We start from the raw sequence: 19,845 nt of genomic DNA, 5'->3' as shown, positions 1-19,845 counted from the left end.
AAGGGAGATGGCCATAAAGTGGAATCTGACTGTAAGTGATACAAAAGTCAAAACTGGGAAGGGCTGTCATCTATCTGGGTCTGTTTAATATAATGCACATTCTTCAGAGAATAAGGACTGAAAGAAGCTTTATGTGCCTTAGACTCTGTAGCTTTGATGATTTAGTGTCAGATCTCTACTAGTCTTGTTTATTACACTTTAAACTGGTCAGAAAGCTGGGAGTAACTGGGAGTGGACTGTAACCGCTGGTGCATGAGTGCAGCTGTAGGCCCGGGGGTGGATCCTTTTCACCAGCTCCATCCTTCACATCCATACCTTTGGGCAAGCTTTCCTTCAATCTCACTCTTTGTAAACCTGTTCTCAGTCCACCAGGAGAAAAGAGATCTCCTTCCCTTCCCCCATGAACAGGTTACAGGTTAGACAGGAGTTAGAAAGAGGTGGGAGAAGAGCCCTCAGATCTTGCTCCCTAAGTACCTGCAGTCACTTGAACTCCATCAAAACGGGATTGCTGTCTCTCCTCTGTGACAAGTTTTAAAGGGAAAAGCTCATCTCTGTTTGTGTAAGGAAAGCAGATGACAAAGGCCTTAATCTGAGGATTTCAAGGAACAGAATTTAGGTCTTCTCTCACTTTTAGTTCTGGATGGGTCCGTGTAGATCTGCATGACTTTAAAAGAGTTCCCTGATCTAGGTGCTTACTATTTTGTCTTGCACTTATGAAGTTCTTTCTTTTTCCCTAGTAGTCTGAGACACTGGAAGACTTGACTGCTGGCCTCTGGCATTTTGTGTCAACATCCTTTTTTGTAACTCTTCCTGAACCATCACAGTGACTCTGCTCTACACAGAGAATTACTTCTGGCCTACTTCCAAGCAGTGAAAATTTTCTTGGTTTTAACAACCATTTCTGCAAAAGGCAATCTGGTTTTTTAATGGATATGAAGTGGTGTGAAAAGAGGAGGCTTTTCTAAGGTTAATTCTCCTCCTGGTCTCAACAATAACTTTTTCTAGATAATTGGATAAAATAAACTTGTGTAAAGCTTCGAACAATTTTCAGGTTTTCATTTCTGGAAATAACTGAATAACTTGACCAAAATAACAATTCTCAGTTTTTAAGGAGACCAATCACAATCTACTTTACAAGTAGCACTGATATTGCCCTGGGTGTTTTACAGATAAGAGAAAAAGACAAAGCAAACCAAGCATCCCACCACACAACTTAACAGATCATTGGTAGAGTATGGAACAGTTTTTCAACCTGACAAAGAATTTTTCTTACTGCCAAGCAGCATTACTTAAAAAAACCCCAAACCAACATGTTGAGAGTGAGCTGGTAATAAAAATTGTTTGCAGTTCCCATGTGAAGAAACAAATATTTAAATGTGACTCCTTTTATACTAAATTTCAATCAAACAGTAAATATTGAAAGTTCTGCTGTTTTTCCTTTCCAAGCACCCTGTCCAAAACCAGGCTCTGTTTATCTCCTACCCAGGACCTTAAACCAATTTTTTATGTCTCCTTAAAATGCATATCCTTACTTCCCCAAAACAGAATCTCATTTCCATGCATCATCACTCAACATGCCTTGGCTTCCTTCCTTGACTAGCAGAACAGGTGTTAGTGCAGATCACAGAAGATTTTACAGTGAAAGGATCTTCAAAACAAAAATAGGTCACATATAGCATAAGAAGTCATTCCTAAAACTGTATAGCAGAGAAAACACTTGATTTTTTGTTCTTGTCAAGAAAGAAGCTCCACATGGAAGAGAAAAAGGTTAGACATTAGACAAATAGAGACAGATTAGACATTCAGGCTGCAGAAGAACAGTCTGTATAAGTTGATTAGCCAAATTTAGCTGAAAGTCTACACTCATTTAATCACAATTACTATTTTTAGCATAGTGAAGACCAGAGAAATGACAAACTTTTAATTGAAGTATGCTATCTTCTTGATAAATAATGATTTTGCAGACATTAGGTAATCATTCTTAACATTAAAAATAAAAACACCATCCCAAGATCAAAAGACATTAGTGAAGTCCCTGGCATGCTGCAACTATATTGACAATACTGATTCAGCAATTGCAAAGTTTGTATAGTAGGGAAGAGTTAAAATGTCAAAAGGGTGTCAGTAGTAAAGAAGCCTTTATCCTTTTAGATACATACTTCAATTAAGCTAACAAAAATATACTAACAGATATTTCAGTGTTAGGGCAATCACATCTCCTTAAAAAAAAGTATCTTTCCTTCTAATCTAATACCTAATGCAATAGGTACTATCCCCACACTCAGAGAAGAGCCAGCTAGAGCAGGGAGAAACTACAACCTCTCCAGGCAGCCTGTTTCAAAAAAATTATTTCTTATGTTTAAGTAGAATTTTCTGTGTTTCAGTTTGTGTCCATTGCCTCCTATCCTGGACAGTATTGTGAAGACTGCTCTGTCTCCTTTATTCCCTCCATCAGGTATCTGAACACACGAATAAGGCTCTGAGACTTCTGGTGAAACAGTCTCAGCTCTTTCAACCTTTTCTTATATGAGAGATGCTCCAGTCTCTTCATCATCTTTGTGACCCTTCTTTGGTCTCGCTCCAGCTATGTCCATGTCTTTGAGGAGCCCAGAACTGCGCACAGCACTCCAGGATGGGTCTCACCAGTGCTGATTGGACAGAAACAATAATTTTCCTGAGTACTATTTTGCAAATAATACTTTTCCAGGTTAATTTGTGAAACCTATGTACAGATTAACCCTGAGTGGTAGTCCTGCCACTTTAAAATTTTGGTAGTTAAATAAAAGTTGCTTCAAAATCATTGTTATCTCTCAGGCAGTCCTTAGTTTCAAGGCTTGTCAAGACCAATTTGAGCTAGCCTAATTTGTCTCAGTGTTCATTGTCATCCATGACTATGGGACTTGTTAAGGCAAGTTGAAGTCTCAGTGAAACTGCCACTTTAAAAAAAATCCCTATATTCTGGTGTGATCAAAAGGTGGGGAGAAGTGACTCTTCTGCCTTCCATAACTGCTAAATACTTGCTAACCAGCAAAACAGAAGGGCTGTGCGTTTTAATCAGTCAGCCTCAAAATCTTCCTGTCTGTCCAGAAAATGACAGCCTAAAGCATCAAAATATTCATTCCATCTTGTGAAAATGTTTGGATCAGAGGTTCTCTTGTGACCACAATTTAATTCTCTCCACCCATCCCTGGGACTGAGGAACTACCATTATGGTTAGTAGTATTGCTACACACAGGAAACTCAGCTTTAAGCAGAGTTCTTCTCTACTTTGTTGTGTAGACTAATTAACTCTTTATGGTTTTCAGTTGAAGAAAAAAAGAAAGCAGGTAAATGCAGAAAGACAAAGAAATAAAGGGACCTACATGCAAAAGTGTGGAAAAATGTAACCCTACCTGTAACTCTCAGTGAGTGCCTAGAAAAAATTGAAATAGGGTATCTGAATCTATGTTCCATGCTGTCTGTTCTCCCATGTGCACTGCACAGTCAAATGACAGGGGGTTTTTTTGTGAGTCGGAATGCAAATACTGATTCAGTCAGAGATGGAAATTGAAACTAAGCCATCAATACAGAAAATCTACATCCTATCCTTCCAGTGGCACTCAGGATGTACATGTTGTAAGATGTCATTTCCTAAGCTGTCAAAGGTAGTTCTAGCCCTTCATGCTGAGTGAAGGCAAATAGGTGCTGAGAGATTACCTGTGATAATATGAAGCGGATCCAGCTATGCATGCAGCCTATATAGTCACTCTGTTACACTTAAGGTATCTGAAGAATATGGGCAAGAACTAAATACATAATAAGGCATTTTGGGTTACAGATTTCTGCATTGCTCAGCATTATAGACTCAGCACACCCTGGGAAAGGAATACCACATTGATGTTGAGTTGTACTAATTACCAGCTCAGCAAAATTCAGGGAAGATACGAATAAAATCAAGAGTTTACAGTACTCAAAAGAGACATAATTTTGTAAGACATAAGAGAAGAAATCAAAATCATGTTTAAATGGCTTGCTCCAAAATAAACTTTAGGAAGAGTCTCAGTGGAGGATGCAATGTTTCCCTAGAGCTGGCTGATACACTGCAAGTTTTCTCTCTGTTTCATTTTATTTCATTTTAGAAAAGTGTTGAAAGTGAAACTAATAATCAGGAAAACTTGGCCTAGCACAAGCAGCTGCTCTCCCCCGCCCGGTAGAAATTTAGATTTAAATGTTTATGATTGTCGGCTATGATGTTAAAATGCTGTGTCAAATAGAGTTCTGCAAAATCAGTCCTAGGCCTGGTGTAATTTTATTTATGATCTGAATTATAGTTTACAGGGCATGTATAGAAGTGCTATGGGTACCAACAAGCAAAGAAATGCTGGAATGATGGAGGACAGTTTATGTGTTGAAAAATGCCTGATACATTGGAGACACTGTCTTCAAAAATGTGTACGATACTTCACCAGAAAAGAAATATATCGGTTTTATAAATATTGGACAGGAGAAGTTGACTAGCATCTGAGTAGGTCTGGGTCTTCCAGTTACAGTTATAAGTTGACAGGGAATCAACAACAGTATGTTAATAGGTTTTAGGAAAGGAATACAATGACAACATCTACAAGACAGATGAAGAAGTTTTTCCTCTGTAGTCAGGCATGGTATAACCTTGCTTGGAGTTTAAGGCCTAGTTTTTAGTACTGAACTCTAGGTAATGAGAAGTGAACAATAAGAGAATACTCAGAAGAGAGCAACAGCAATTATCAGAGAGGTCTAGAAACTGTTCTCTAATGGAAGAACAATGTTGAAGTTTCCTGACAGAGAAGTCTGAAAAACTGAAGTTTCTTCTCAGAAACTTAAAACATGAAGAGGAAGGAGGTAATCTTTCCTCAGTATACACTATAGGAAATACAATAACTAATGTTCTTGGTTGCAGCAAGTTACCAGTAAGGAAATTATAATATGGAGTAGAGTGACACACTTGGGAAGATAGTGGGGTGTCCAAGAATCAGCAAGACTGAGCAACTATCAGAAATAAAATGTGTTCTGTTGACCTCTGATGATGTGTGGAGAGCAACAAAAAATGCTGATATTTAGCTGCTGGTAGTTATTACAGAACTATAGATTAGAGAGAATCTGTGTGGACAGGGGAGGAGTGCAGTATGCAATACAATTGGTATTTAGCGAGGTTTTTGGAACCATCTCACAGAACATTCTCATCTGGGATCTGAGGGAGTATGGGCAGGATCATCAGCTGTTAGGTGTTCAAAAATTCTTTGTAGAACAGGGTCAAAGGGCTGTAGTTAACAACTTAGTAACTGTGGACACAGTAAATAAAAGAATGCCCCTGGGCTGAATGAATACTTGATATTAATTGGTGTTTTCAGTAATGACCTGGATGATAAGAGGCAATGCACCCTTAGCAGCTGTGGATGATATTAAGTTAGGGAGGGTAGACAGAGCCAAAAGTAAAACATTCAATTAAAAGGGACTTTAATAAACTTGAGGCATGGACCAAAAGAAATCTCATGCAGTTTGTCAAAGAGAAGTACAAAGTTCTGTACATGAAGCAGTACAGTTACTTGCATCAGCATGGGCTGGGAAATGACTGGTCTGACTTGGCCAGGTCTTGGGGTTTATAGTGGTCTTTCTCAGCTGCTGGATCCTTAAAGGGAAGCCTGTTGCTGTGCCCAGAGCCTAAAACTAAACAAAACCCTGTAAGCAGCTGGGTTTTCCAAACAGAGTATTTGGTTTTCAACCAATTATTACTGTAACAAAGACAAAGAACAGCAGTAACGTCTGGAGACACTGACACAATGCATGTCACTATTTTCCAGACTTGGCTTCCTCCAAAAACACACAACCCAAGAAAAAAGCTAAATACATTCCTACATGGATGCCCACAGTACATTCATTACTTTAAAAACTATGCCCCAGAGACTGTTTAGACAGGACAATACTTCAGCTGCTGTAAAGTGCTTACAACTCTATAAGAGTCGGCAGAATTCAACACCAAAACTTAACTGCCCAGTGTAGCTCTGCAGAAGCCCAGACAGGGAGAGGAACTGATCAGTCTCAGCTGTGCAAGAAACATTGTGTTTAAAATGCTTTCAAGATACCCCTTGTTAGCTTAGTCAATGCTCAGTGTATAAGGAGAACTGTGCTGCTTCAACTGCCAGTTTAGAAAGCAGAGTAAGGATTTAAGAGCAGCAGTCAAGTGTCAGATGAAGTTTGCTGTTTTCTGTCCCTTACCTGAATGCAGAAGATTTGCATTGTGTACTACAGAGCTCTGAGCTCCATGGGCCACCCTGGTCCTGGGAAGCCACCTGGAGCACTTGCTGGAGAGGTCATTTGGTGTCTACGTGGGAGAAGTCCAGAGCACAGGGACAAAACCAAATGGGCAGAAGGACACTCCTGCCTCCAATTGCAGGTTATTGACCCCATCCCTTCTCTCCCATGTCCTAAAACAGCTTCACCTGAGGAACTGGGTATATTACTATCTTCCCAATACACCAAACCTGGTCTAGGAGTTTCTCCAGCCTTTCTTCACAGACCTATTCACCTATACCAGGTATTCCATGAGCCTGCAAGACTGCAGCTTTTGCATGGTGCAAGTCTTCTCCTTCCAAGGTAGAGTGAGACACAACACACTCATTACTCCAGAGTCATGCTAAGTGGGGTGAACAGCTGTCCTGATAGCTGGTACATTTTTGTGTGAGAGAAACACCCTAGAAAGTGTATTTTTGCAATTCCATCACTACTGGCGTGGAAGTCCCGGACACTACTCATCACAAACAGCATTGCTTTGAAAGGTACCTTGAAACATGTGGCCTGGTGAGGAGGAGGTGAGTGGTGGCAGGGCCAAGTGAGTGCTTGGGTGTCAGTACCTGCCAAGTACAACATTCCCTTGCAAGTGCATGTGCAGTGTCCTTTCCTGCAATCCACTGCTGGAGACTAATCCTGTGATGTTGTTTTCCATGATGAAATGGTATCTATGTCCTGCTGGTTTGCAGAGCAACACAGCAGTGACTCAGACAATGTTGCACTTGTCCTTACCCACAGCTGGCACTGGGCATCAGAAGTGAGATGATTTCTTGAACATTTTGCCCCTGTGTGAACCGTTTTCTGATCTGTAAGGAGCCACACTCTGTGCATGGCAAACTGCATCCTAAAAAGTCAGCCCAGGCTTCTGGGCTACAACTGAGGTATTTTTTTGATTTATCAGTCCCTGTGTAGTTTCTGGACTTGGTAGAGAGAAGAAGGTTGGAAACAGTCCAAAACAGGGCTGCAGCCCAACCTCTTGGATCTCTGACTGAGGGGAGCCTTTAAATAAATAGATGAGAATGGGGCTCTCCACCTCTGACTGTTGTCCACTGGCAGGGAAGGGGGAGGGAAGAGATTAAATTAGTTACCAAAGTACCACAGTCTCCCTCAGATCTCTTGTTATACCCATCAAATAGATAGATATGATCAACACACTGGCAAACCGTTAGCTGTAACATTTAAATATTAGGAGACATTGTTTGCTAGTTCTACTTAAGCAGCATAAACCACTTCTGCAACTATGCTACTGCCAGGAGATTCCTTCCAAATGGCAAATCCACATACGTAAATATTGACTTGGACTCAGTCTTAAGATAAAAACTTTGTGTACTTAAAACGTTTCCTACCAAAATCACGTGGGCTGCTTGTTCTCAGTAAGCACAGATTTGTAGTGTGGCTTTCATGCTGAACTGAAGGTGTGTTATGTGGGCACAGGGCTACAGAGAATGAGTACCATTGAGGTAGATTTAGAAGACTGAAGTGTGTCAAAAGAGTCAGATCTTGTGCAGTTTACAGTCTTGCCCCCATGTAGAGACAGGTCCCAGTTGACCACACCTCCATATTGTCAGATTTGAATACTCTCCGAGAAGATTCTTCTAGATATTATGAATGAAGAGAGTTTAATGTTTAGTATCAAATTTCATTATTGAGCATATTTGGCATTATGTGGGATTTTGATTTAGCGGAGTGATGCAGCAATGTACTGAAATAGCATCACAAGCATAATGTAGTATTTGCAATATACAGTTGAATCACAGTGCAAACGTGATTCTCACAACTGATCTCTATATGCTCGTTGTCACAATGCTGGGCCTCCCCAGTCACTGGGAAGGAATATGTTGACTGAAACTGTCTCAAGCCCATTGTGGTCTTCAAAGTTTGTTTTATTTGCTGTCCAGTTTTTATACTTCATGTTGGGCTGAGTCACATATACACCACCCTCCCTCACCACCCCTCATGCTGGTCTGGCTTGCTCAGGAACAGATTATTTGTTGTCTGAGGGAACCTGATGATTCATTGGTGCATCTGTCTTATCTAAAACCATGGTAACCCTCCAGTCTCCCTGGTGTTGAGATAAGTGAAGCTTTCTTTGCAGTACATTATTCCTCAAGCTCATTGTCTTTTGTCCTTGTCCTCTGAGCTCTCCTCCACTGTGGGGGTTTGCTGGTCTGTCAAAAGTACCTAGGCTTTAAGTACAAGGGAACAATTTCTTTCCCCCAGATAGTCCAGATGAGATCTACTATATTTTCAGCATGGCAGAACAACAACAGGAGCATGATAACAGTGCAAAGCAGGGATCTGTACAACCTGACTCATTCACAAAGGACAGATTGCAATTCCATTTTTCCTTTGAAAGTGACAGAGTATTTTGAATAGGAATGAAGCACCAGCTGTCAGTGAATGGAAAACACAAAGAATGGGAAAACCTGTCCAATACTCATAAAAATACAAAACTGCTAGTTTAAAAAATATAATTACCTTTCCAGAAGTTTATTTTTATATATCCTACAACTAATGTCTGGCAATAGATATTTTTTGCCTAATATTGATCTAAAACTTGAAGCCTGAAGTTCTATCAGCATTTCATGAATGATGTTTTTTAAGTCAAGATTCTAACTATTCATCCTGAGGTTATTGATACAAACAATACCCTACAAGAGCTTTATCTTATTGTGCTAGACTTTAAACATATATGCAAAACCATCACTTTAATTACCTGGAGGATGTAAAACCAGAATACAAGCAAGGTAGCTGAGAACTTACAAATGGAAATGAAAAGCTGAGTATAAAAATCATGGGGATAGACAGCAAGTGTTCTCAGTGCTCTAGAGGCTTAGTCATTTGCCTCTATCTCACAGAACTAAATCTGTCTTTATTCTATCTTGTTGTGAATCTGTCCTTAGTCTACATATGTCTTAAATGAACACAATTTTTAGTGGTTTTGCTTGAGCACTGTCACTAGGAAGTATGGGCAGGGATTGGGAAGCAGAAAGAGAGGGGTATTGAAATTGGGTGTTCTGCTGCTAGTGAGGCACTAGTAAGTGAAGAAAATAAAGGAATAATTCAAAAAACACCCAAACCTATTCTGGAATCCTTCTTTAGGTGAGTTATAGCATAGAAGTCTTGAGTTTGTTTATTGCTTTGTGACCTACCAGTTCTGTATGAATAGTTCTATGGCATAATAAATTTTTTAAGCCCCGGTATCACAGTCCACTCACCTGTTCACTCCTCTCAGGAAGAGAAAGGATGTATGCTTAGGACTACACCAATTCTAAGGAGACTTCACATTGTACCTGTGTATTCCACTGCACCTCTGCAACAGGAAGCACAGTTGCTACAGCCTGGGGAAAAGCTGTGAATGCCTCTGCTACATAAGCAATTGTAACTGACTAGAAGAGTTTAGTGTGGGTTGCTTCATGTTGGAAGAGGGGTAAAGCAAAGATCTTTCCCATGTTAATTAATATCCTCATTTTCAGAAGTGATGCACATTAAAAAAGAAAATTTTAATCTAAATTGTATTTGTTTTCTTCTCAAAAAAAAAAAACCCAAAACCCAGCACCCCAAAAGTCATAGATTTGATATTGACCATGAATACATCTAGGGACAGTATTAGAAACAACATCTGAGATGTCATGATAATCAACTCTTATTTTAAGCTTTTAATATGACCACAGAGAGCAAATATTTCTTTGGTTTTATTAAATTATTAAATAGACTGAGGGAAGCTACTCTTTCCCAGTTTAGCAGCACAATATAGATAAACTGCTTATATGTTCTAATATGGCACAGTTTAAAAGTGTACACAGATATTATGCTTCCGTCTCCTACAGAAAAAAAAAAACAACAAACATTTTTTCCTTCCCCCCCCCCCCCCCCCGAAAAAAATGAAGCCATTCATTATGTCTTAGTCCAGTAGTTATTCCAACTTGGAATGTTCTTATACTGTGACATGTGTAACATCCTTAGATAAGGATTGCTCCTTACTTTCATAAACACTAATTCAGATTCTCATCTGTTTCCAGTATGGATTGAGACGCAAAAAACAACAGCTAAAGATTGAAAACCTTGATCTTTAATACAAAAGAAAGGTGATTTTCTTACTGATTAAGGTAGCAGGAATGTAAATCTCTAGTTATCCTAAAGGATATTTTGTAAAAAGAAAAAAAAAAGGAAAAAATCTCCACAGCAGTAATTCTAATTGAGAAAAATTAGTAAAAGTCACAGTCTAAAATAAAGGTAATAATATAAAAAAGATTCTATTCCACCTTCTGGTTAATATTTGCTTACACACTCAAAATCGCTTATGTAAAAATCATAATAGTGTATCAAACCTTTCATTTAAGAAACGGGAGGTAGAAAGGTAAATACAAAATCAATATTAGAAAGCCCGACAGCACAGATATTGCAGGAAAATTGCTAAAGCCAATAAGAGATTTCAATCACTAAAACTCCTGAAAAAAAGGTTTATAGAACTTTGAATACAAATCAAACAAAATCACACATATGTATAGCAAATGGATTTATACAAACGCAAGGAGAGGAGGAAAAAGCTTTCCTACAGTACGAACATGTACGTCCATGGGATTTTTGGGGGGCGGAAAGTGGAATTTTTTTGTTTACTTCGCAGAGTTTACAGCATTGTTTAACAGACTACGGCAGACGGTGTTCTATCACGATCTGTGACGGAGCAGAAAAAAATGGCGGGAACCCCGCCCCTCCTTGGTGCAGTCCCCAACCAGGTCGGCTCCCACCGCATAAAGGCCGCCGCGCCGCCTCACTCCCAGCATCTTTCCTCAAGTCTCGGCACCAGCATGTCTGGCAGAGGCAAGGGCGGGAAGGGGCTCGGCAAGGGCGGCGCCAAGCGCCACCGCAAGGTGCTGCGCGACAACATCCAGGGCATCACCAAGCCGGCCATCCGGCGCCTGGCCCGGCGCGGCGGCGTGAAACGCATCTCGGGGCTGATCTACGAGGAGACGCGCGGCGTGCTGAAGGTGTTTCTGGAGAACGTGATCCGCGACGCCGTCACCTACACCGAGCACGCCAAGAGGAAGACGGTCACGGCCATGGACGTGGTCTACGCTCTCAAGCGCCAGGGACGCACTCTCTACGGCTTCGGGGGTTAAAGCGCTTCCCTCCCAGATCCTCCCGAGAACCCAAAGGCTCTTTTAAGAGCCACCCACTTCCTCATGAGAAGAGCTGCGATACTTTTTTCTTGTGAAAGGATATCTGAACCATCTGCTACCCGATGTCCAAAGTTTATCAAAACTGTCTTATTATGGAGTACTGCTGAAAATGTTTATAACGATTAAGTGCGATATGATGTTTGGTTTTTGCTGTGTTTGAGAAGATTTTTCTTTTGTGTACTAATTAAATTCCGTGGCAAATGTACCCCACTGAAAATGTCGAGTGCTTTTTGTAATGAAAAGTGAAAGTTTCCTTTACCTTTCTCCGAATATTTGCAGTTTTAAACATTATTACCTGGAATATTATTCATTGCCGTGTATTCAAAAATTTTCATTTTAATGAGAATAATCTGCGAGGAAGAAAGGGAAACAAGGTTTTCATCCTAGGGAAAAACATGAAAGTTGCTCGGAGGTGAGCATTTTCTTTCTCCTTATTTCTAAACATTTTTTTTTTTTTTGCTATAACCTGTTTATATTACTGCATCTTTTTTTTTTTTTTTTTTTAAAAAAAACAAAACAAAACCAAACCTGTTTGAGAAGTAAATCTAATAAAGTTTTCTAGAGTACATATTAGGGGAGGGGACATACCAAGAACTAAAATTATGCCCCTAGTAACATTTCAAGAAATTGTGGCTAAAAGAGCCTTGCGTGAAGGCTTTGCTCGTTCTTGTATAGACTGCTTCCACCACAGGTGCACTTCTATAGTCCTGGTGTTCTATTTCCTTCACCGGAGTAAAAACTGCAAAACAATCTTTGCATGTTTAGATAAAGCTGTTGGTAGTCTTTTGCCAATTGCAAGCAACTGCATTCAATAAAGATTTGTGGTCACTCGTTTTCTTGCAGCCTTAATATAATAATTACAATAAATTAAGGGAAATTACTAATAGAGTAATTCCCTATTCCTTCTTAAATTCTTAATTTCACAATTGTCATAAGTATTCTCAAAGTCACGATTTTACTTGATAATTAACACAAGCCCTATTTCACAGGGAAAAGAAAACGTGAGAGACATATCTTAAAAGCTTCATCTGTATTGTTATAGCTTTTTACATACTTGCTACAGTTACAAACTTGCATTATATGATTTTTTAAGTGTTTGTCTCTGTGTTTTCAAGTACCATGTAATCTTTCCTTTGTAGCTTTGAGGATAATGTGCCTGTTGCTGTATGAGAGAGCTCTGTATAGCAATGAAGGAATTTTTTCTTGTTTTGGAAACAACCCAGCAACACCCCCCCCACCCCCCCCCGGAAAAAAAAACCCAAACAACAAAAAACCCTTTGCGCTTTTAGGAGCAACTCCTGGATTGCAGCCTGCACAGGGCTTTGAATCTGCCACGAACCTCGCGGATAGGGAAAGCTGGAGAAGGAGAAAGGAGTTGTGTCTGAAATAGCACCCCCAGCCCAGGCCTCGGACTCGCACCAAGGGAGTCGTGACTGGAAGCGGGGTCGCCGGGGAGGGCGGGGTGGGGATGCAGGCAGTGGCGATTCAGCTTTCTCGGGCCGAGGCTGGGATTTCCACGGTAGCCAATGAAGTCGCTCTTCCTGTCGTCCAATCAGAGAAGCGACGGCTCTATAAATAGGAGCGCCGCGTAGCTATCTTCATTCGCTTCTCCTTCTTTCACAAGGGCGAGGTTGGAGCTGGTTTGCGATGGCGCGCACGAAGCAGACAGCGCGTAAGTCGACGGGCGGGAAGGCGCCCCGCAAGCAGCTGGCCACTAAGGCGGCCCGCAAGAGCGCGCCGGCCACGGGCGGCGTGAAGAAGCCGCACCGCTACCGGCCCGGCACGGTGGCGCTGCGCGAGATCCGGCGCTACCAGAAGTCGACGGAGCTGCTGATCCGCAAGCTGCCCTTCCAGCGCCTGGTGCGCGAGATCGCGCAGGACTTCAAGACCGACCTGCGCTTCCAGAGCTCGGCCGTGATGGCGCTGCAGGAGGCGAGCGAGGCCTACCTGGTGGGGCTCTTCGAGGACACGAACCTCTGCGCCATCCACGCCAAGCGCGTCACCATCATGCCCAAGGACATCCAGCTGGCCCGCCGCATCCGCGGCGAGCGTGCCTGAGGCTCCTACTGTGGCCTCTCCCTCTTTCCAGCTGACATCGAGGCAACGCACACAGACCCAAAGGCTCTTTTAAGAGCCACTACATGCACAAGGAAAGGAGCTGTAGCACTTGTTTTTACATAGCACGTTTTAGAAATCTATTTCCTAGATTATAGCATTTGATTTTATGGGCCCAGTTGCTCTTTGTTATTTTTAAACATTTATTTTACTGTATTGCCTATTTATAAACAGGTTTTGCAAATCCCACAAGGTGTACAATTTCCTGCTTTGCCATTCATGAGGGTCCTTCACAGATACTGAGGTGATCTTTATGGTACTTCATGAACACTGAGTGCGTAGGATAGGACAGAGCATTGGAAGGTGGGGCTGAGGTCACTATATTAGTTCACTATGACTGCTGGGTTCAAAGCAATTTTAAGAGGGGGGGGGGCAACACACATTTCTGTTTGGGACAGGCCCTGTGTCAGGAACTCTGCCTTAAACTCTCCTCGCTGGTTGGGTCTAGGCAAGAGGAGAAACTTCCCATAGCTCATTGGAATTGTCTTACTGTTAAAACCTGGCTAAGGCAGTCTGATTTAAAGGGGGCTGCTGCCTTGCTCCAACAACTGTTAATGCCAGGAGCAAGACTTATCTGTCTGAAAAGATCGGTTTTGAGACCAGTCACAAAATGGTGGATGACTCTGCTGAAAAGACAAGGGCATGTGAGGTTTCTCTCTCAAAGAACAGAAACATAACTAAAAAGGTCAAGAAGCTGATTAAAAATTATTGTACACAGAAAAAGCTATAAAGTTTGTCTGAATTTGTTACCATTGATAATAATAAAGTGTGGAATAAAGGCTATGTATTTCCTGAAGCTTTTGTTTGGGTTTGGGGGATTTTTTGGGGGGTTTTGATTTTGAGTTTGGGTTTTTTTTTGTTTTGTTTTTATTTGATTTTGTGGTTTGGTTTTTTTTTGTTGGTTTTTTTTTTTTTTGGGGTGGGGGTGGGGGTGTATCTTTAGTAAGAGGTTTATAAAACTCTCGCAGTGAAAATTTGTGTATTCTTCCAATAATGAGTGTACACATGTTTGTCACTGAACTTACAGTTTCCCAGGTAGTGATCACAAGATTTTATGCAGTCAGAAAACATGCTGACTTGCCAGATTTCTGCAAACAGATTTCTATAGAGTTCTTCAGAAGATACTGGCACGATATATGTCTATATGTATGAAGATTTCAACCTTCTTCATAAGGACCCACCTCTTGCTATGAGATATGCCCACAGGACTGACTAGTCTAACAAGAGCCTGAGCACTAAAATAGGAAGCTAAAAATTAGGTCTCATGTTCATAAAGGAAAGTTGTTACTACTCCCATTATTTTGGGAAACATCTTCACTTCTCCCCGTGTGTGAAAACTCACAGCTGGTACCTGGGGTGTAACAGCCCTGAGTGCTGGGTAGCACTGAAGGGTGCTTTGAGCAGTCACGTGTTGTCATTAGTGGCTTCTGAGCACCATTTGCATGATTTCCCTTAGAGATGCTTTCTGTGCTATATACACCTTCTGTCAGAGGCAGCACTGGGGTGGATGACAAAAGATGTGTGACCCGGAACACAGAAAACATATTTACAACTTATCAGTCATGATGAATTATTTCCTCATACACTTTTGAGAGCAGATTCCACAGCCTGGTACCAGGGAGGGCTCCTTACAGAGCTTGTGTGTGCACTATAAGCAGGCACCTGTGTCTATTTCAGCAAGATAATTTTTGCTCACCCCATGACCTCACTCTATTCATTTACAATGTAATAAGTCTGAGGTTGTAGCCATTGTAACCTTTGCTAACCTCTAAGTGGTGCCTTGCTACAAATGGAAGTCGTTGCAGTTAATACACTGCCAATGTGGAAAAACAGGAGTCAGGATGGAGACTACTGAATAGAGTGTAGCCAGACGTATAGTTAATTTTAAAATTATAATCATATAATTCCTTTCAAATTACACTTATAGGCACAGTCTCTGTGCTATTCCAGCAGGAGCACTTCCACTATCAAATGTATAAAATTGTCACTCTTCAGTGGTGATGTACAAAGAGATGAATGGAATGGAAAGAAGCAGAATAATTCAGTTGGAAAGGACCTATAACAATCATCTAGTTCAATTGCAAAGTAGTGTCTTTCATCTGATCTACTCTATCATATTATTTGGACTGCAAAAAAGAAAGCCAGTAGGATAAAGCCAGGTGGTGCTAGGGCAGAGAGGACCGGAAAAGACAGAGGTAGACAGATACTGAGAAGAATTAAAACTTGTGAGTGAAGGAAAAGCATATATGTGTTTATATACATGCAGAATATGTACATTCTGTGTGTGTATGTACATCATTACATACCTACATCGTTATGCTATAAATATTAGTTGCATTTACAATATTTTACTTCCTGTGTTGTATTTTAGAAATACACTCTATGAAACTTCTTGCAGAGCTTCCCAGATGCCATATTCAAATACCTGAGTTTTCATTTCAGACCAGTTTGGCTGATACAGGAAGCATATTGTACAGGCTAGACTCTATTACCAAGGGCATAGGAAAAGAAGCAAAAACCATAGGAATCTTAATGTTTTCTGTGAATTAATAGAAAAGGTGATTTCTCTGAAAAATTAAACCACCTAAAGTGTACAAGACTTGACGCAATCAGTCAAGAAATTAAAGGAAACTAAAGGCCAACTGTACTTTTCTAACTAAAAAACTTTATTGGATCAACTAAATTCTGATAAATGTTTCCTTCTGATTCCTCTATGTGTATTCATTTCCAGAGTCCACCTTCTTTTTGTCATCCAACACAATAAATACACTTGTCCTCAAATCTCAAAATGACATAAGCATATTTCCTACAAGACTCTCATTGGTTACAAAACTGCCAGGGCTTGACAGATGCTTCCTTTCCCTGAAATATTTTGGTCCCATATGAAAGCCACAAAAATTTTCCCCTGTGCCAATGCTCTCCATTTATTTAGAAAATTGAATGGGGGTCTTCCCGGGAACATCCATCCACCAGGTTCTTTGCTTTTTCAAGCTCTCCTTTATCCTTGACTCCAGCCTCAAAGTCATCAAGCAAACAAATTTGAGATTATAAATGACAATTGGACTAATTTATTCAATTTCCCATTTTTATACCTTTCATGAGGCTTATCTTCTTAGTACTTTTGTTTTATTCATCTCATACTTAAGAGGTAGGGTTCTCAGATATCCAATACATTATTAGGACTTTGAGTATATTCTGGTAAGAGTAATGATAGAGTATATTTACATCAATTTCTCTTTAATAAAAAGCTTATTGTCCACTAATTCAGGTGACACCTTTCACATTGTTTAAAAGTAAAAACCTGCACTGCTCCTTAAAATCATTACAAAACATATTTACAGGAAGCATCAGATCTGGAGAGGAAGAATCATGACTTCTGTCATACTTAAAAAGTTGGCTTGCTGTGATTATTAAATTTGTTTAACTTACCTGAGCATTGTTTTGTGCAGTTAGCAGTTATCTTTTCTGTATTGTTGAATCTTAATTCAAAAGCCTCTTGACATGTCCAGAGAAATCAGCTAAGTAGAGCTGAGGAGTGTGGGAGGAAAAACAAACTAAATGCTAGGATGTTAGTACTTCTGAAACCATCCCCAAAAATTACACTACCTGTTAAGAACTTAACGATTTAGCTTTGCATGACAGCATCAAAAAAACCCGACCGTGTTAACAGCCCTCTTCTGCAATGTAGTGGCTCTTAAAAGAGCCTTTAGGGTAGAGATGAAGGATGACAGAGGAACGACCGTGGGGGGAACCTCAGGCGCGCTCACCGCGGATGCGGCGGGCCAGCTGGATGTCCTTGGGCATGATGGTGACGCGCTTGGCGTGGATGGCGCAGAGGTTCGTGTCCTCGAAGAGCCCCACCAGGTAGGCCTCGCTCGCCTCCTGCAGCGCCATCACGGCCGAGCTCTGGAAGCGCAGGTCGGTCTTGAAGTCCTGCGCGATCTCGCGCACCAGGCGCTGGAAGGGCAGCTTGCGGATCAGCAGCTCCGTCGACTTCTGGTAGCGCCGGATCTCGCGCAGCGCCACCGTGCCGGGCCGGTAGCGGTGCGGCTTCTTCACGCCGCCCGTGGCCGGCGCGCTCTTGCGGGCCGCCTTGGTGGCCAGCTGCTTGCGGGGCGCCTTCCCGCCCGTCGACTTACGCGCTGTCTGCTTCGTGCGCGCCATCGCTCTAACAGAACCGGTACCCACAGAGTGTTGCTGCTCCCGTCCTGTGGCGGCTTTTTATAGAGTGTTCTCTTCTCTGATTGGCTGGCAGCCATGCTACATTACTACTGGATACTTTCAAATTCGAAAAGCGCGCCTTTTCGCTCGACCGCCCATCTCGCTCACCCTCCCCCCATCTTGCACTCACCGCTCTTGTTTTAGGTTTTATATATTTCTTATAACAATTTTTATACTCCATCCAGAAAATTAATTTTTTTTAGCAAAAATTGTTCGAAGGAGAAACTGACAGTTGCAAATTATGCTGTCCTGAACGCATAGAAGATTCAAGGTTATTTCATTCCAATTCACGAAGTCTTGAGCTTTGAAAAAGAAGTTTTGTACCCATTTTCCTCAACAGGAAACCTTATTTGGAGTATTTAGGGTTTTGTTTTTCTCTTTTTTTTTTTTTTTTTTTTTTTTTTGGTGTGTGTGTGTTTTTGCTTTTGGTTTTTGGTTTTTTTTTTTTTTTAAATTTCTTTTTGACAGTGGTGTTGTGTTTGGTTCTGTTAATTTTTTGTTTTACAAAGAAAAATTTAAATCTGGAAATAGTAGAAAGTAATATCATAGCTGGTATGGTATATACATTTTGAGAAGAATTGCACATGAAATGCTCTAATTAATGGGAGAGTGTTTTCAGGCTGTTGCTTGTCAAAATACAAACTTTGTAGTCTGTGAGTTTTGTTTTCCCCACTGCATTTTTTTGCTGTTTTCCAACAAGGGAGTGTTGTCAGAGCACGAGTAGAGGGCTTTTGAACAAAGGGAGGTCTGGTGCTGACCCTGGATACAAGAGCAGCCCTAAATCGAAAACAGCAGCTTCCTAAGCTTTATCACACTGGACGCACAAAGAATAATGGACAAAGCCATAAAAATGACTTTCAAAGGACATTCAGAATCATTCCAGTATTTAAAATTTTATGTAAAGGAGGGACCAGCTGTGACATGTCCAAGCCCTACCCAGTACGTTTCCATGTGCAAGTGTCATTACAGGAATTAACATGATTAACAGATACGCATCTACTTGTTAGAATTTACTCAAACAGCGAGAAAGCAGACGAGGTACACCCGCAGGGCAACTGCATACCTGGCTGAGGGGAGCCAGGACTCCCCAGTTCAAAACAGTAACATAAGTTTAGGGCGTTTTATTACTCAGCTCTAGTTTTCAATCTAACGACCAGGACTTTTCTCTCCTCTGAAATTACAAAAACACAGAAATAGCTTTGTATTGCATGGATAGTCCCTTATGTATTTGCAATATACACTTATATGAAGCGCTTAACTGCCTTTCAATACATATCTAGTCATTCAATAACTAACCATGCAATTAACGGAAGCATTCCAAGGATTCATTTTCGCTTCACAAGCTTTAAGGCGACACAGCTCTTTTCCAGGTAAGTGGGTGGCTCTTAAAAGAGCCTTTGGGTTCTCGGGAGGATCTGGGAGGGAAGCGCTTTAACCCCCGAAGCCGTAGAGAGTGCGTCCCTGGCGCTTGAGAGCGTAGACCACGTCCATGGCCGTGACCGTCTTCCTCTTGGCGTGCTCGGTGTAGGTGACGGCGTCGCGGATCACGTTCTCCAGAAACACCTTCAGCACGCCGCGCGTCTCCTCGTAGATCAGCCCCGAGATGCGTTTCACGCCGCCGCGCCGGGCCAGGCGCCGGATGGCCGGCTTGGTGATGCCCTGGATGTTGTCGCGCAGCACCTTGCGGTGGCGCTTGGCGCCGCCCTTGCCGAGCCCCTTCCCGCCCTTGCCTCTACCAGACATGCTGGTGCTGAGACTTGAGGAAAGATGCTGGGAGTGAGGCGGCGCGGCGGCCTTTATGCGGTGGGAGCCGACCTGGTTGGGGACTGCACCGAAAGGGGGCGGGGTCTTAGGGCTTGCTCCCTCCACGTCTCCCCGCGCCTCCCCACTTTCGCTATCGCGCGCCCCGCTAGCACAAAACTGCGGGTTTCGTTCGAGTTTCACTTCTCGCGGCACAAGAGGTTGTGCGTTGCTGCCCTTTTTCTGTACGTTCTTTTTTTTTTTTTTTTTTTTTTTTCAGATA

The 19,845-nt window shown here is 41.7% G+C and overlaps 4 protein-coding genes across 4 annotated transcripts; 2 read left to right on the top strand and 2 right to left on the bottom strand.

Moving 5' to 3' along the window:
- Window positions 1-11,106: 11,106 nt before the first annotated feature.
- LOC141958591 (histone H4) lies at window positions 11,107-12,319 on the top strand. Its single transcript, XM_074901428.1, has one exon. It carries the CDS (start codon window positions 11,115-11,117, stop codon window positions 11,424-11,426), a length of 312 nt encoding a protein of 103 aa, XP_074757529.1. The 5' UTR covers window positions 11,107-11,114; the 3' UTR covers window positions 11,427-12,319.
- Window positions 12,320-13,133: 814 nt separating this feature from the next.
- Window positions 13,134-13,552, top strand: LOC141958589 (histone H3). Its single transcript, XM_074901427.1, has one exon. The coding sequence runs from the start codon at window positions 13,134-13,136 to the stop codon at window positions 13,542-13,544; it is 411 nt and encodes a 136-aa protein (XP_074757528.1). The 3' UTR covers window positions 13,545-13,552.
- Window positions 13,553-17,354: 3,802 nt separating this feature from the next.
- On the bottom strand, window positions 17,355-17,765 carry LOC141958588 (histone H3). The gene has a single exon (XM_074901426.1). It carries the CDS (start codon window positions 17,763-17,765, stop codon window positions 17,355-17,357), a length of 411 nt encoding a protein of 136 aa, XP_074757527.1.
- A 1,268-nt stretch (window positions 17,766-19,033) lies between these two features.
- LOC141958587 (histone H4) lies at window positions 19,034-19,571 on the bottom strand. Its single transcript, XM_074901425.1, has one exon. The coding sequence runs from the start codon at window positions 19,563-19,565 to the stop codon at window positions 19,254-19,256; it is 312 nt and encodes a 103-aa protein (XP_074757526.1). The 5' UTR covers window positions 19,566-19,571; the 3' UTR covers window positions 19,034-19,253.
- Window positions 19,572-19,845: the final 274 nt, after the last annotated feature.

This window comes from Athene noctua, chromosome 3, assembly GCF_965140245.1.
Source record: "Athene noctua chromosome 3, bAthNoc1.hap1.1, whole genome shotgun sequence".
Taxonomy (NCBI): Eukaryota; Metazoa; Chordata; class Aves; order Strigiformes; family Strigidae; genus Athene; species Athene noctua.
The sequence above is the reverse complement of the archived record's forward strand: the minus strand, read 5'-3'. Positions and strand labels throughout refer to the sequence as shown.